Source organism: Diabrotica virgifera, chromosome 1, assembly GCF_917563875.1.
Source record: "Diabrotica virgifera virgifera chromosome 1, PGI_DIABVI_V3a".
Taxonomy (NCBI): domain Eukaryota; kingdom Metazoa; phylum Arthropoda; class Insecta; order Coleoptera; family Chrysomelidae; genus Diabrotica; species Diabrotica virgifera.
In genome coordinates, this window is record NC_065443.1 from 141,143,987 (window position 1) to 141,159,527 (window position 15,541).

The 15,541-nt window shown below is 35.5% G+C and overlaps 1 protein-coding gene across 2 annotated transcripts in view; it reads right to left on the reverse strand.

The window, feature by feature from the left end:
- Nucleotides 1–232: 232 nt before the first annotated feature.
- LOC126878754 (protein LZIC-like) overlaps nucleotides 233–15,541 on the reverse strand; it is a 33,482-nt gene continuing 18,173 nt past the window's right edge. For both annotated transcript variants that reach the window (XM_050641625.1, XM_050641624.1), the window contains exons 3-4: nucleotides 8,630–8,785; nucleotides 233–4,033 (exon numbers count right to left, since the gene is read on the reverse strand). In XM_050641625.1, the coding sequence (XP_050497582.1) occupies nucleotides 3,899–4,033; nucleotides 8,630–8,785 (291 nt within the window). In that variant the 3' untranslated portion in view covers nucleotides 233–3,898. The remainder of the gene's footprint in view (nucleotides 4,034–8,629; nucleotides 8,786–15,541) is intronic.

The following is a 15,541-nucleotide window of genomic DNA, read 5'->3' on the forward strand; positions in this document are numbered from 1 at the left end:
CTTTGCGAATTTATAAACGAAAACAAAATTTTCCTTGAAAAATACTACCTGAAGGGACTTATAACAAGAAAGTATAAAATAGTTGTATCAAAACGGGTTGCACGAAAAATACAAGAAAATTTTACATTTGAAAATTCTGAAAAGCAATATCAACATATTATATAGAACTTTGTATTCACAGTTCAGCACTAACGTCTCTGGGCACATAGGAAGAACAATAAATCATAAAAAATAATATTAAGTTTTTATTATAGCAATATGCATACATATATCAAAGTATAAATTCGTATCAAACGGTTTTACTTTTAAATTTTACACATATAAAAGCTTTCATTGTGACAACAATTGATTAAAAGAAATATTAAACATAAAAAGCACATAACATTCATAAAAAATTAATAACAAATTTGACTTGCAGTAAATTCTTAAAAGTGAATTTTATATAAAAAAACACATTTCACCCGTACTCTTGGTTTTCGAAATGGTTTGACATCTCGGATCAATTTCAGTTGCAAAGTACTAATCCAACACTGATTTAGATTCAACAAAAAGATTTATGTTTCTTTGAATTAATAAAATTATTCAAAGAAAAAACTTAATAGGTACTGATGAGCTCAAAATTACAGACTAGTACAAGAGTAAAAAAAATCTTCAAAAACTTCATTAGTATTTATAGATCACCTACCTCACTTCTTATAAGTGGTTTACTGTAAAGAGGCCGAAATCATTAGACCGAAAAGCACTTTACCGAAACCTCACTAGACCGAACAGTAGGAGACCGAAAAGCAGGAGACCAAAAAGCATTAGGTACATAATACAGGGTGCATTTATTTTTTATTTATTATGTACAATACTAAAAATTAAATTAATACAATACTAAAAATTAAAGTTATGTGCAATCCCCCTTAAGTAATTAAGTATGTTACCATGAACATCAAAGTTACAGACGAGGTGTTTTAATCTGTCAGCAGAATCTCTGTATTTTTTCTGGCTTGTGGGTGGTTGTTCGCCAGCTAAATATTGTTCTGTTCTTAGTTCGTTCAAACTCTGTTCTCTCTGCAGTGCTTTTGTTTAACGGATGAAAATTATTTCATATCAGAATGTACGGAGTAACAATTTACACAGTCTATATATATAAAATAATACAAAAAAATACAATAAACAAAACGACAGATATACAAAATCTTAGCATAATTTATTGCAATCTTTTTTAATTTATGTACCATTTCGGTCTAATGCTGTTCGGTCTAGTGAGGTTTCGGTAAAGTGCTTTTAGGTCCAGTGAGTTCGGTCTAATGATTTCGGTCTAATTGTCGTGCACCATTATAAGTAGTCTGTGTATGTGTTACTCTGAAATCTGAGGTTAAATAAGAAAACCTTTAAAGCAGAAGAGAAGGAAAAGTAAACCATTGAGGTGTTTAAACATTAGTTCTTATTCTTCACGTGCCATATCAGAATTATCCGACGTTGGCTATCACCACTGCGAAGGCTTCTCGACCTTACGATATGGAATGATTGTCCTGCATTTGATATCTGAGTCCATTCACGAATGTTTTTTAACCAAGAAACTTGTTTTCTTTCGACACCTCTACGGCCCTCTATTTTGCCTTTAAGGACCAGTTAGTGATGTTGTACCGTTCTTCTTTTTGGTGTCGGCGGACTTGCGAACGGAGCATTTCCGGACCAATCAAATTTGGGGGCACTTGCGGACAAGACGAAATATGCGAGATGCTGAGGAAATAAATTGTTAGGGAATCGAGACATTTCCTTACAATGTTTTGACTGCAATAATCAGTCAATATCAATGAAAAAGTAAAGAACTCGTGAAAATAAACTTCCCTTTACACTATATCCAAGGCTTAGGACTGGCAATCTATAAAATAATTTTTTTTGATATGGTACAAAGAAACTAACTTTATACAGTGTGTCTGCGTAACTTAAAACCATATTGGAAACTTTTTTAATATCAATTTAACGAAAAAAACTTATTCTTTATAAAGTGCTCTGCATAGTCTAAAACCTAAGACGCAATCATCAGATATCAAATTTTATAAACAGTATACGAGGTATGTCAAAAAATATAAATTTCGCTCAAGAGTAAAGTGCCTTTATATTTCACAATATCAAAATATGTCATTAAGAAGAGTTGTCTGTAATTAAAAATTATGTTATAATCTGCATTTACAGTCTTCTAATTAAAAAAAAAATTGAAAATTTTCCTCAAATCAGACACCCAAACATCATTTTTGTTTATGATAGCTCCGTTAATATTAATTTTACGAAAAAAAAATTATTCTTTATAAATCGTTTTGCATAGTCTAAGAAATAAGATAAAATTATAAGATATTAAATTTTGTCAATTTTATACGAGGTATGTCAAAAAATATGAATTTCTCTGAAGAATAAAGTATTATAAAAAGTTGTTCAGAATTAAAAACTATGTTTCAATATGCAATTGCATCCTTCTAGTTGAAATATTGTGAACTATAAAGCTATTTTACTCTTGAGTGAAATTCATATTTTTTGACATACCTCGTATAAAATTTTAAAAAATTGATATCTTATGATTGCATCTTAGTTTTTTAACTATTCAGACATTTTTATAAAGAATAACTTTTTTTCACAAAATTAATAATAACGGACTTATCTTAAATATAAATGATGTTGGGTATCCAGAATTTGAGGAAAATTTTCAAATTTTTTTTTTTCAATTAGATGAGTGTAAATGTGTATTATAACATAATTTTTAATTACAAACAACTTTTCTTAATAACAATTTTTGATATTGTGAAATATAAAGGCACTTTACTCTTGAGCGAAATTCATATTTTTGGACATACCTCGATATTATTGATAAAATTTGATATCTGATGATTGCATCTTAGGTTTTTAGACTATGCAGAGCACTTTATAAAGAATGACTTTTTTTCGTAAAATTGATAATAAAAAAGTTTCCCATATGGTTCCAAGTTACGCAGACACGCTGTATATTGGCGTGTTTCCGCCATGTATTTTTATTTATTTATTTATTATTTCTACCCTTTGGGTCTTTGTGGACGAAAAATCCATTCGATCAAATGTTCGTCGACGAATTGTACATTCGATGAATTGTGCATTCGACCAACTGTTCGACTAATTTTCCGTCGATGAAGTGTTCTCGACCAACTTTCAGACACCGGTTATAGGGTGAATAAATAAAAGGTCATTTTAAACATTTTTTTATTATTAAATAGTTATGAATTTATTTTTCATTTGGCTTCGTTTTGTTCTTATTAACTTTGACGTATGTTGAGCGTGTCCCTAGTTTTTGCAGAAATCATCGCCATAGATTATTTTCTGGCTTTATGGCAACTTTTAGAAAATATTAAATGTATAGTGGATCATTAATATTAAAGTATTATGACTCATCAGGTAAAACTGGACTTTTAGTTTAAAGTATACTCAGAACTTAGCTACTATATAACTATATTTGCATGTTTATTTCTATTTAAAAAGTTTTTTCAAAAAAAGCTCATGCCATTTTTTTACAATATTTTAATGACAGTATTGTAACTGTGACAATAGTGAATTGTACTGGTAAATACGAAATTATTTTGTAATCAGGATTTAAAGACATCAGTCTAAATTCAGTCATAAGTGACTCGAAAATTTATAATTAATTTGGAAGTGGCTGGTAGTTACTATCCAACCAAATACCGTACGTGTATTTTATATGCTAATTATAAACCGTTTTAAACAAAAAATCAAATTTTACCAGGTGACTAATAATTGGATCAGTACCACCACATAGTTTCTTATTTATGATTAAAAATTCACTTTTCGTATTTACTTCCTATTCTACCCAATGGCTTATATATTTGGTTACGTATAAAAGTACATATTTAAACATCAAATCCGTTTATTCGTCATCTGGCACTTCTATAAAGTTAAAATCTAAAAATGCTTTCGCAATGTGGTTATGTTGTTCCAAAAATCTTAGTTCCTCTGTGGTCAATTGTTCGTTTAATTGTCTCAATGCAGTTAAAATTTCAGCCTAAAATTAATATACATACATGTAAATAACACAAAACTAAAATGCATTTAAAATTAAAATATTTTAGAAAAGATGAAAAGTCCAGATGCAACATTTATTAAAAATAATAAATAATAATTTAAATCTGAAAACTTTTCGTGGAATAACTTTCTGGTAATAACATCCTAAATATCTGATTTTTAAAATTTATAAGACAAGAGACGACGAATAAAGAAGACGAAAAGACATCTACAATGTGCAGTCACATTTCGCTTCATCCGTCTATGAAAAGATCCGAAAGCTAGTTCCTGGTACTCAAAAATCTGAGTAAAGATAAAAGTGAAAGACAGTTTATGTTTCCTTTCGATTCAGAGGTATCGCCAGACAGCTGTCTCTGTCTCTAGACTTCTTCAGTGCGGCTACCTGAACACCTCTGAATCGAAGAGAAACCAAACTGTGTATATAAGCAGAATTATAAAAATAATTTTATAATCAACTTTTACAGCAGCGTTTCCCAACCAGTGGGTCGCAACCCACTAGTGGGTCGCGGACGGATTTCAGGTGGGTCGCGGCGTGGCACGTACAGTAGTGATGTTGAAAAAGTAACTATTAGTTACAAAGTACTCGTTACTTACGAATACCGAAAGTAACGATTACTATACAGAGAGGCAAATCGTTACTTTGATTACTCTGATTACTTCGTTATTTCGTACCAATCGTATCAGAGCTAGTAACGACTATTGTATCTACTTTGATTACTCTGATTACTTCGTTACTTCATACCAATCGTATTAGAGCGAGTAACGACTATTGTATCTACTTTGATTACTCTGATTACTTCGTACCAATCGTATCAGAGCGAGTAACGACTATTATATCTACTTTGATTACTCTGATTACTTCGTACCAATTGTAACAGAGCGAGTAACGACTATTGTATCTACTTTGATTACTCTGATTACTTCGTACTTCGTGAAGGTAGTTATTATATCGGAATACCTATACAAAATACCTATCTACTGAGAAATACGATTCTCGATATGATTACCGGTATGTACTCAAATACAAAAGTAATCAAAGTAATCAAATCATTTTTATCCCTTAAACAGATCGGTGAAGGTCGTTGTTATATCGGAATGCCTATAGAAAATAGTACCTACTGAGAAATACGATTCTAGATATGATTACCGGTACTCAAATACAGAAGTAACAAAAGTAATCATAGTAATCAAAGTAACGAATACTGTAAATGATTACTTTATACAAAATACCTACCTACTGAGAAATACGATTCTCGATATGATTAACGGTACTCAAATACAAAAGTAATAATAGTAACCAAAGTAAAGAATACTGTAAATTATTACCTACTTTATACAAAATACCTACCTACTGAGAAATCCGATTCTCGATATGATTACCGGTACTCAAATACAAAAGTAACAAAATAATCATAGTAATCAAAGTAACGAATACTCGAAAGTAACTATAATCAACATCACGTACAGTAGTAGCTGAGTAGCGACAGACCGATTTTCTCCCAGACGCCAGTCCGACCGGTTTTCTCCCACTTGCCCTCTAACTCGGACCACTGATTAAAAACTACCCTGTGTAGTATTTATTAATCAATGCTCGGATCCAAACACTCGGTTCTTCTTCTCAGTTTGGCTCTGGTATTTGCCCGAGTAATAACATACCACAGTGGCTTGATCCTCTTTCTAACGTTGTTTTCGTTTAAAAGTAGTGAAGTTTTCTGCTTTAACAGCGTTTTGTTTCCTGTTTTTTTTTTTTTCGGCAAAAACACGCTTCAACTTGAAATGCTACGGGTTTGTAGACACCTAAAGAAGACGATAGACGGGTATTATAACATTCTGCTAAAAATTAAAAATTATTTTTAAACTTTTTTGCTGTTTCAAAAATTATGTGATACTTTTTGCGTTTAGTGTATTTAACGATGAAAATCTGGCTAAAAAGTGGGTCTTGTGTTAAGAGAAAACTGCAATCTACTGGCGAAGGTGATTTTATTCGTCCATCTTCTAGCAATGACGCTAACGTACCTCCAGTATTTCCAAATTTTAAGAAAGGGAAGAAAAATTTACGAAAATATTCTCCTGAATACCTTCAATCATTTTTCACGCTTATAGGTACGGAAAAAGAAGATATACCACAATGCACCACTTTGTTTCGAAACATTGGCTAAACCTTTCGAAAGTATGAAGCCTTCAAAACTTCATTTCAACTAAACTTCTAGAAACCTTAAATAAACCTTTGATATTTTTTCAAAGAACTGATTTCGACCAGGTCGAATATGGCGTCGGGACAAGGTAATAAATAAAATTACCATGGCCTCTTACTATAGCTATAGCATGGCTAATAGCAAAAAATAGCGCTCCGCACACAGCAGGCGAAAACCTCATTTTGTCCGGGACAGAAATAATTTCGTCACTTCTGTTTGACGAAAAAACAGATCAACAGCTATGTAAACTACATATCCAACACTACAGTGAAATGCCGAATCACGGAAATGTCTGTTAACGTAAAGGAGAGTTTAATATCTGCTATGAAAGAAAATGACTTATTCTTTACAATTAGACGAAAGTACAGATAGTGCTGACAAAGTTAATTCGTTATGCTTAGTAATGTTTAATTTCAATGAATCAGTTGAAGAAGAAATGTTATTTTGCCACACACTCAACACTCCTACAACTGGCCAATACATTTTCGATTCCTTGAATAAGTTTATTCACGAAAATGGAAGTAATTGGTCCAAATGTGTCGAGCTTACAACCGACGGAGGTGAGGGATGGATCGCGAATATGAAAAAACATCAGAAGGCGGGTCGCCAGACATAAAAGGTTGGGAAACACTGGTCTAGAGTGGTTCTAGTGGTAGTCTATGATTCAAGGATAAAGAAGCATAGGAAGACGCAGAATATCGTGGCTGCGCAACCTGAGAAAATGGTACGGATGTACATCAAATGAACTTTTCAGAGCAGCCATCTCTAAAATCCGAATAGCTATGATGATTGCCGACCTCCGTCGCGGAGATGGCACTTAAAGAAGAAGAAAGAAAGTATATAGTGTCCTTATAATTCTGCTTATATACACAGTTTGGTTTCAGGTAGCCGCACTGAAGAAGTCTAGAGACAGAAACAGTTGTCTGGGGATGCTGAACCGCCTATGAGTCGAAAGGAAACATGAACTGTCTTTCGCTGAAATATTTTACACTATTAAGTAGGTACTACCTCGTACACAGGAAATATCAAATGCAAATTGTCGACAAATAGAACAATCACTCAAGCATTTGGCTGCCTGTTTTGTCTGAAGGGATGGATTGGCATGAATTTAGAACTGTAGCTAGAAAGTAAAGTGGCCCAAGAAACAAAACTTATATAGTGCCGATGTGTGCTTATACCCTAGCGGTAGATGCCACCCTATCTGAGAATTGGAATTTTTGTTATAAAAAATAAAATATTCTGTAAAAATTTTTTACAGTACTTTTGAGAAAACAAACTTTTTGAGATATGATATTGGCGGCTAATGTGGTCGTTTTTAATCGAAAAAAACATGTTTTTTGCAAATATCTCAAAAGCTAAAGTTTTATAAAAACATGATAATAAACCTAAATAAAGGTACCTAATAAAATAACAAAAAAATTTATTTACTTTTGTAGGTTGTATAGAACCCGACTCCTTAGGCAAGCCGCACACCAAAGAAACATGAAACGAAAAACATGAAACGTGAAACATGTTTCATGAAAATAAAACACTGCTAAACAAACCTCAAAGTCCGCCTACCAATGAAACGAGTGTGATTCATGCTCATGACACATTTTTATTTTCGGAGAGTTTCATAAATGGCCGGACGTATATTTGTTTAGCAGTGTTTTATTTCCATGAAACGTAATTTACGTTTCATGTTTCTTTGATGTGCGGACTGCCTAAACATTCAAGTCTTTTTTGAAAAAAAAAACTCATATTACACTTTTTGAAGTACATACTTGAAAAGACCTTTAAATATTGGCACGGGTAAAAGTCATTAGCATAAAGAAGAAAGGTGGGTACAATCAAAATAAAATGGTTGTCTTGACTTGAGAAAAAAAATCTGTATTAAAATTAATTACTTGACGGCACACATTAAAATTAAGCGTACTTGATCGCCAATATACTTTATTCATATGTCAACAATTGGTTCTAGGAGTTTAAATAGGTTTCATCATCATCAGTTGGATCATAGCTCGTTATGAGCCAAAGCCTTCTTCAGAACAATCCTCCATTCGCCCCTGTCTCTGACAACTCTTCTCCATGCTCTAACTACAATAGATGTTAAATCGTCCTCTAAAGTGTCTTGATACCTAAATCTCAGAGTTCTTAGGCTCTGATTCATTATCCCATCGGCCTATTCGGTCAAAAACTCGTCTGACTGTTGCACCTTCCTCTCGCCTGGTCGATGTTGGTATTAACAGAAATGTAGAATTTAACGATGCTGTCGAAACCCGCAGGAATACGTGTAGAAGAAAAGTGGAAACTATAATCCGAAAATCAGAGAAAGGCCCACAGCGAAATCAACAGATATCCTACCTGCCAATAAATTACATAATGTCATAACGGTTAAATACCTTCTGACTGTCCCTAGCTTCTAAACTGAGCTTATTTAGCTTCACTTCTTCGTCTATTATACACAACCTTTCTCGCAATTGTTGAGGTTCTTTTTTGCCAAAAAGTCTTATGACTTCTGGCGTCTTAAAGGCCTTTGATATGGCAGCTTGTGTAGCCTAAAATAAAATGAACATAGTAAGTTTACCTTAAATATAAAACAAAACGTAATTCTAAACAAATCCAATATTCTAAGCTAAGCTTCTCGTCTATTACCAAAGAACGGCAGTTCTCGCCAGTGGCGCACAACACCCCTACACGACTCTATATATTATACATACACGAAATTTTCGATTTTATAAATCTGACTGAATTGAAAATTGGGCCAAATCCCATCTTAAAGTTTAGGAAAAGACTCGTCCATCCATATGTCAACTCTCCATTTTGGTCCAAGGATGTGGATTTTACGGCCCTTCCCATTTAGGGTCTGTTTTTTGTTCTCGTCCCCAAAACTCACAAAAATGTCCAAAAATTTAAATACGACCTTTGCGGCTTCTGATAGCACTGATCATAGTGATCATTACCTTTCCAACGCATGACTAATTTTGAAAATCGGTTATACCATTCAAAAGTTACCGAGCTCAGAAGTATGACTCAATTTTTATTTAAAAAGGGGAAAATGTTTGTGGATATGTATGTACAGTTCACCAAATATTCGAGGTGTGCAAGTACTTGGAAGGGAATTGAGAAACGATCGTGCGCGAATAGCGGAGAAATATTGCAACTTTCTTAAATAATTCATATTGTCAATTGAAATTGTCAAATTGACGTACATTTCATATCTACTGTCAGTGAAGAAGAAAAATTATATGTTGCTCCATAATATTGATATGATATGCAATTATTATATAAAGGTAAATTTAATTAATTGTATTTTGCTGGCAGTACTGCATTTTAATAACTAGTTTTATTTACTACATACAATTGTTTACGTTTTAATAACATAACCTGAATCTTATTTTTTCTTCTTATTATTTTTTTGGAATATGGCCTTGACAATTATCCAGTAACCAGAACTAATATAATTGGCCAATATAATTAAAAGTGCGAATAAAGTTGCAGAGCGTAGAAATAGGTGTCGCTTTGCCGAACTTGCACGGTCCCAATAGCTGAAAGTGTGAAATTCCCATTGCCTGCGCTAACAATGAAGTGAGAACGCACATACAAAGGGTCTGGGTTTGGACCGTCAGTGCGAGTGCGAGGTCCGTCGTTTGACGAATGCGCATCATAATCGTAGTTATTTTCACACTTTCAGCTATATTTGGTGAACTGTATGTATGTATGTATGTGTGTGAAAAAGTTACACCGATCTGAATATTTCTTTTTGTAAAAGACTAAGTTTTCACTCTAATGGCATATAACATATCCCACCAGAATGAAAACAATGGGAACCTTCTCTGGTTACACCTCCGAGGCTTCTACAATTTGCAAGCCATACGGATGCTGAGACTAAGGAAGATGAGGGAATTCTACAATTTACAATTCACGTCACATCTGCTCAGCGCGGTAAAGTTCCAACGAGACTGGTTCCCTTCATACTCCACACAGAGTAAATGTAAATCAAAAATGAATAACCATTTTCAATTTCGTTGCAAAACGAAAATACAGCCGAACCATATTCCAGTCCAATCAGAGAGTGCTGCAAGCACCTCTACCGGTTTCGAAACTTATTAGTCTCTCATCAGGAGGCACATATGCTGCTCTCCCTGATCCAACCAAAACATACCCCAGCGTGCAGTCCCGAATTGCAACGAACGAAATGGCATAGATGCCCTAGCGGCAACTGCTAGCAAAAGACTAAGTTTTCACTCTAATGGCATATAACATATCCCACCAGAATGAAAACAATGGGAACCTTCTCTGGTTACACCTCCGAGGCTTCTACAATTTGCAAGCCATACGGATGCTGAGACTAAGGAAGATGAGGGAATTCTACAATTTACAATTCACGTCACATCTGCTCAGCGCGGTAAAGTTCCAACGAGACTGGTTCCCTTCATACTCCACACAGAGTAAATGTAAATCAAAAATGAATAACCATTTTCAATTTCGTTGCAAAACGAAAATACAGCCGAACCATATTCCAGTCCAATCAGAGAGTGCTGCAAGCACCTCTACCGGTTTCGAAACTTATTAGTCTCTCATCAGGAGGCACATATGCTGCTCTCCCTGATCCAACCAAAACATACCCCAGCGTGCAGTCCCGAATTGCAACGAACGAAATGGCATAGATGCCCTAGCGGCAACTGCTAGCAAAAGACTAAGTTTTCACTCTAATGGCATATAACATATCCCACCAGAATGAAAACAATGGGAACCTTCTCTGGTTACACCTCCGAGGCTTCTACAATTTGCAAGCCATACGGATGCTGAGACTAAGGAAGATGAGGGAATTCTACAATTTACAATTCACGTCACATCTGCTCAGCGCGGTAAAGTTCCAACGAGACTGGTTCCCTTCATACTCCACACAGAGTAAATGTAAATCAAAAATGAATAACCATTTTCAATTTCGTTGCAAAACGAAAATACAGCCGAACCATATTCCAGTCCAATCAGAGAGTGCTGCAAGCACCTCTACCGGTTTCGAAACTTATTAGTCTCTCATCAGGAGGCACATATGCTGCTCTCCCTGATCCAACCAAAACATACCCCAGCGTGCAGTCCCGAATTGCAACGAACGAAATGGCATAGATGCCCTAGCGGCAACTGCTAGCAAAAGACTAAGTTTTCACTCTAATGGCATATAACATATCCCACCAGAATGAAAACAATGGGAACCTTCTCTGGTTACACCTCCGAGGCTTCTACAATTTGCAAGCCATACGGATGCTGAGACTAAGGAAGATGAGGGAATTCTACAATTTACAATTCACGTCACATCTGCTCAGCGCGGTAAAGTTCCAACGAGACTGGTTCCCTTCATACTCCACACAGAGTAAATGTAAATCAAAAATGAATAACCATTTTCAATTTCGTTGCAAAACGAAAATACAGCCGAACCATATTCCAGTCCAATCAGAGAGTGCTGCAAGCACCTCTACCGGTTTCGAAACTTATTAGTCTCTCATCAGGAGGCACATATGCTGCTCTCCCTGATCCAACCAAAACATACCCCAGCGTGCAGTCCCGAATTGCAACGAACGAAATGGCATAGATGCCCTAGCGGCAACTGCTAGCAAAAGACTAAGTTTTCACTCTAATGGCATATAACATATCCCACCAGAATGAAAACAATGGGAACCTTCTCTGGTTACACCTCCGAGGCTTCTACAATTTGCAAGCCATACGGATGCTGAGACTAAGGAAGATGAGGGAATTCTACAATTTACAATTCACGTCACATCTGCTCAGCGCGGTAAAGTTCCAACGAGACTGGTTCCCTTCATACTCCACACAGAGTAAATGTAAATCAAAAATGAATAACCATTTTCAATTTCGTTGCAAAACGAAAATACAGCCGAACCATATTCCAGTCCAATCAGAGAGTGCTGCAAGCACCTCTACCGGTTTCGAAACTTATTAGTCTCTCATCAGGAGGCACATATGCTGCTCTCCCTGATCCAACCAAAACATACCCCAGCGTGCAGTCCCGAATTGCAACGAACGAAATGGCATAGATGCCCTAGCGGCAACTGCTAGCAAAAGACTAAGTTTTCACTCTAATGGCATATAACATATCCCACCAGAATGAAAACAATGGGAACCTTCTCTGGTTACACCTCCGAGGCTTCTACAATTTGCAAGCCATACGGATGCTGAGACTAAGGAAGATGAGGGAATTCTACAATTTACAATTCACGTCACATCTGCTCAGCGCGGTAAAGTTCCAACGAGACTGGTTCCCTTCATACTCCACACAGAGTAAATGTAAATCAAAAATGAATAACCATTTTCAATTTCGTTGCAAAACGAAAATACAGCCGAACCATATTCCAGTCCAATCAGAGAGTGCTGCAAGCACCTCTACCGGTTTCGAAACTTATTAGTCTCTCATCAGGAGGCACATATGCTGCTCTCCCTGATCCAACCAAAACATACCCCAGCGTGCAGTCCCGAATTGCAACGAACGAAATGGCATAGATGCCCTAGCGGCAACTGCTAGCAAAAGACTAAGTTTTCACTCTAATGGCATATAACATATCCCACCAGAATGAAAACAATGGGAACCTTCTCTGGTTACACCTCCGAGGCTTCTACAATTTGCAAGCCATACGGATGCTGAGACTAAGGAAGATGAGGGAATTCTACAATTTACAATTCACGTCACATCTGCTCAGCGCGGTAAAGTTCCAACGAGACTGGTTCCCTTCATACTCCACACAGAGTAAATGTAAATCAAAAATGAATAACCATTTTCAATTTCGTTGCAAAACGAAAATACAGCCGAACCATATTCCAGTCCAATCAGAGAGTGCTGCAAGCACCTCTACCGGTTTCGAAACTTATTAGTCTCTCATCAGGAGGCACATATGCTGCTCTCATATGAGGCACATATGTTTTGCAACGAAATTGAAAATGGTTATTCATTTTTGATTTCTTTTTGTGTTTAAAGAGGGGGCCAGGGCCGATTCAGAACCGGTGTAGATTGTGACTTTTGACCACCCATAAGCCAGCTATAGGGCTAGGTAGATACAAAATGGCATATTCTTTGAGCGTATATATCTTAGGTTCAAGGAGAGACAGGAAAGCTGCAAATACACCAAATCAATAGCGTTGAGTTAAGCTTTCAAATAGCGCCTAAGCGGTCAAGATCATACCTATACACGGCTCAGTATAGCCGAAAAACTGAAGAGCTAAACTTTGAAAATTTTGGGTTTTTCGACAACTACTCAAAATTTCAAGCTACGAATTGCACCAATAACTTAGCGTTTCTAGGGGGACTCTAGATGTATCTAACGGTGTATACCACATATCTGGGAAAATTCGAATTTTTAAGTTTCATAGGCTTCATAAGTATGATCAAATCTATTTCTTATGTGAAAAACGGTTTTTCAAGCTCAATAATTCCTGTAATACCTTCAGTTATCATACTTGACCTTAGATGCATCAGATACTACTTGTCACTCCGTTTCAAACTCATGTTTAATGATCAAAATCAGTTAAGCCGTTCAGAAGTTATCGACTTCCGAAGGTATAATACATTTAACCATTATCGCCGAAATGGTTTATGTAGTTGTAGTGGTTACGACGCTAAATTGATAGGGTAATCCGAGTTCATTCACCGGCCATCCCAATATTTTTTTTAGTCTATTTCGAATAGAAAAAAATCTAGTGTACATTCGATGGACACTAGATCATTTGAGAGAGAATGCTATAAAGGCGACCATTTATAATGCTTAACGTGGAATCCAGAAACATTACATTCAACTTCATACATTTAATTTATAAATAACTTTGAAAAACTCCTGATACTGATATTTTATGTTTATACATATAAGAGCTCATCATATGATATTTGAGCCAAGCCAGTCAAATAGCCAAGCGGGAGAGGCGGCCCGAAAACAGCAAAATTAGGCGTTAATTGTTTATAATATAATAGTCTCCCGTTTTATACCGCTGACGCGGCTTTGGGATTATAGCAGGGTAGTCTGCTTTATCTAGGGTCTACGGTATACAAGGAAGGTAACAGGGCCAGTGCTACGCTTCAACCGCCTATTATTACCCCTGGTTTTACCCAAGGTACTCATTTTATTCAGGCTGAGTCGACCTGGGACCTATAGATATTTTAAAAATGTCTAGTTGTTCTTTTGATTAATTTATGATATGATTCAAAATATGATTAAAATTTAAAAATTATTTGTACCCAGTAGGTACTTTAAAACTATTTGGCGTATCCTTATCATACTTGGCAGAAAGTGTAGGCACTGTACACCCTACTAAATTAAGATCAATAAACGTTTCTAGCTACTATCAGAGGCGTACGACAGGGGATAGTGGCTGGTTGACCCTTCCCAAATTCTACGCAACTGACGAAATTGCTATTTTAGTGTAATTTTTTGATTTTCCAATACTTTTTATGTAAATAATATACTCTTCATTCGTAACGATGAAATGATTAGTTTTCGAGATATTTGAAATTAAAAATGAAGCGACACAATACATTAATCAAAATAACCGTGTCGTTTCATTTTTAACTTCAAATATCGCGAAAACTAATGACTTTATCGTTACGAATGAAGAGTATATTATTTTCATAGAAAGTATTGGAGAATCCAAAAATTGAACTAAAATAGCAATTCCGCCTGTGGCGTAGAATTTGGAAAGGGTCAACCATTCACTTTCCCCCGTCGTACGCCTCTGGTAATAGCCAGAAACGTTTGTTTAATGCAATTTAGTAGTTTGTACAGTACCTATACTTTCTGCCAAGTATGAAAAGGATACGTCGAATAGTTTTAAAATGCTGATCAAAAATAGTTTTTAAATTTTTAGATAAAACACCCTGTAACTCAGTAAGGAACCACATTTTTTAAGTGTTTTAGGTTATATCTTCGTATTTTGTGCTAAGGTTTCTCCAGTTACTATATGGACAATTATATTAATGAAACACCCTGTATAAGTTAATTGTTTATAACTTTTGTAAGAATCTACTTAACATTTGGTGATTGCTCTTAAATCGGATACTTATAGTGCTTAACAAATCGTTACACTTATACGTCGTCCTCTCTACAGGGTGTCTCAAACTTAACATCAGAAAAACATATCTTTTTTTGCACCCGGTACATGTTCAAAAGAGAAATTTGAGTATAGTTTTGCCCAACTGTGTAAATATCAAAGAAAAGTCTAAAATAATAAAAAACATAAGCGGAATCCGTTAGGCCGATGCCGCATTATGCGTTTTGACCGGATGCGGTGAAAACGCATCCGTTTCCAAC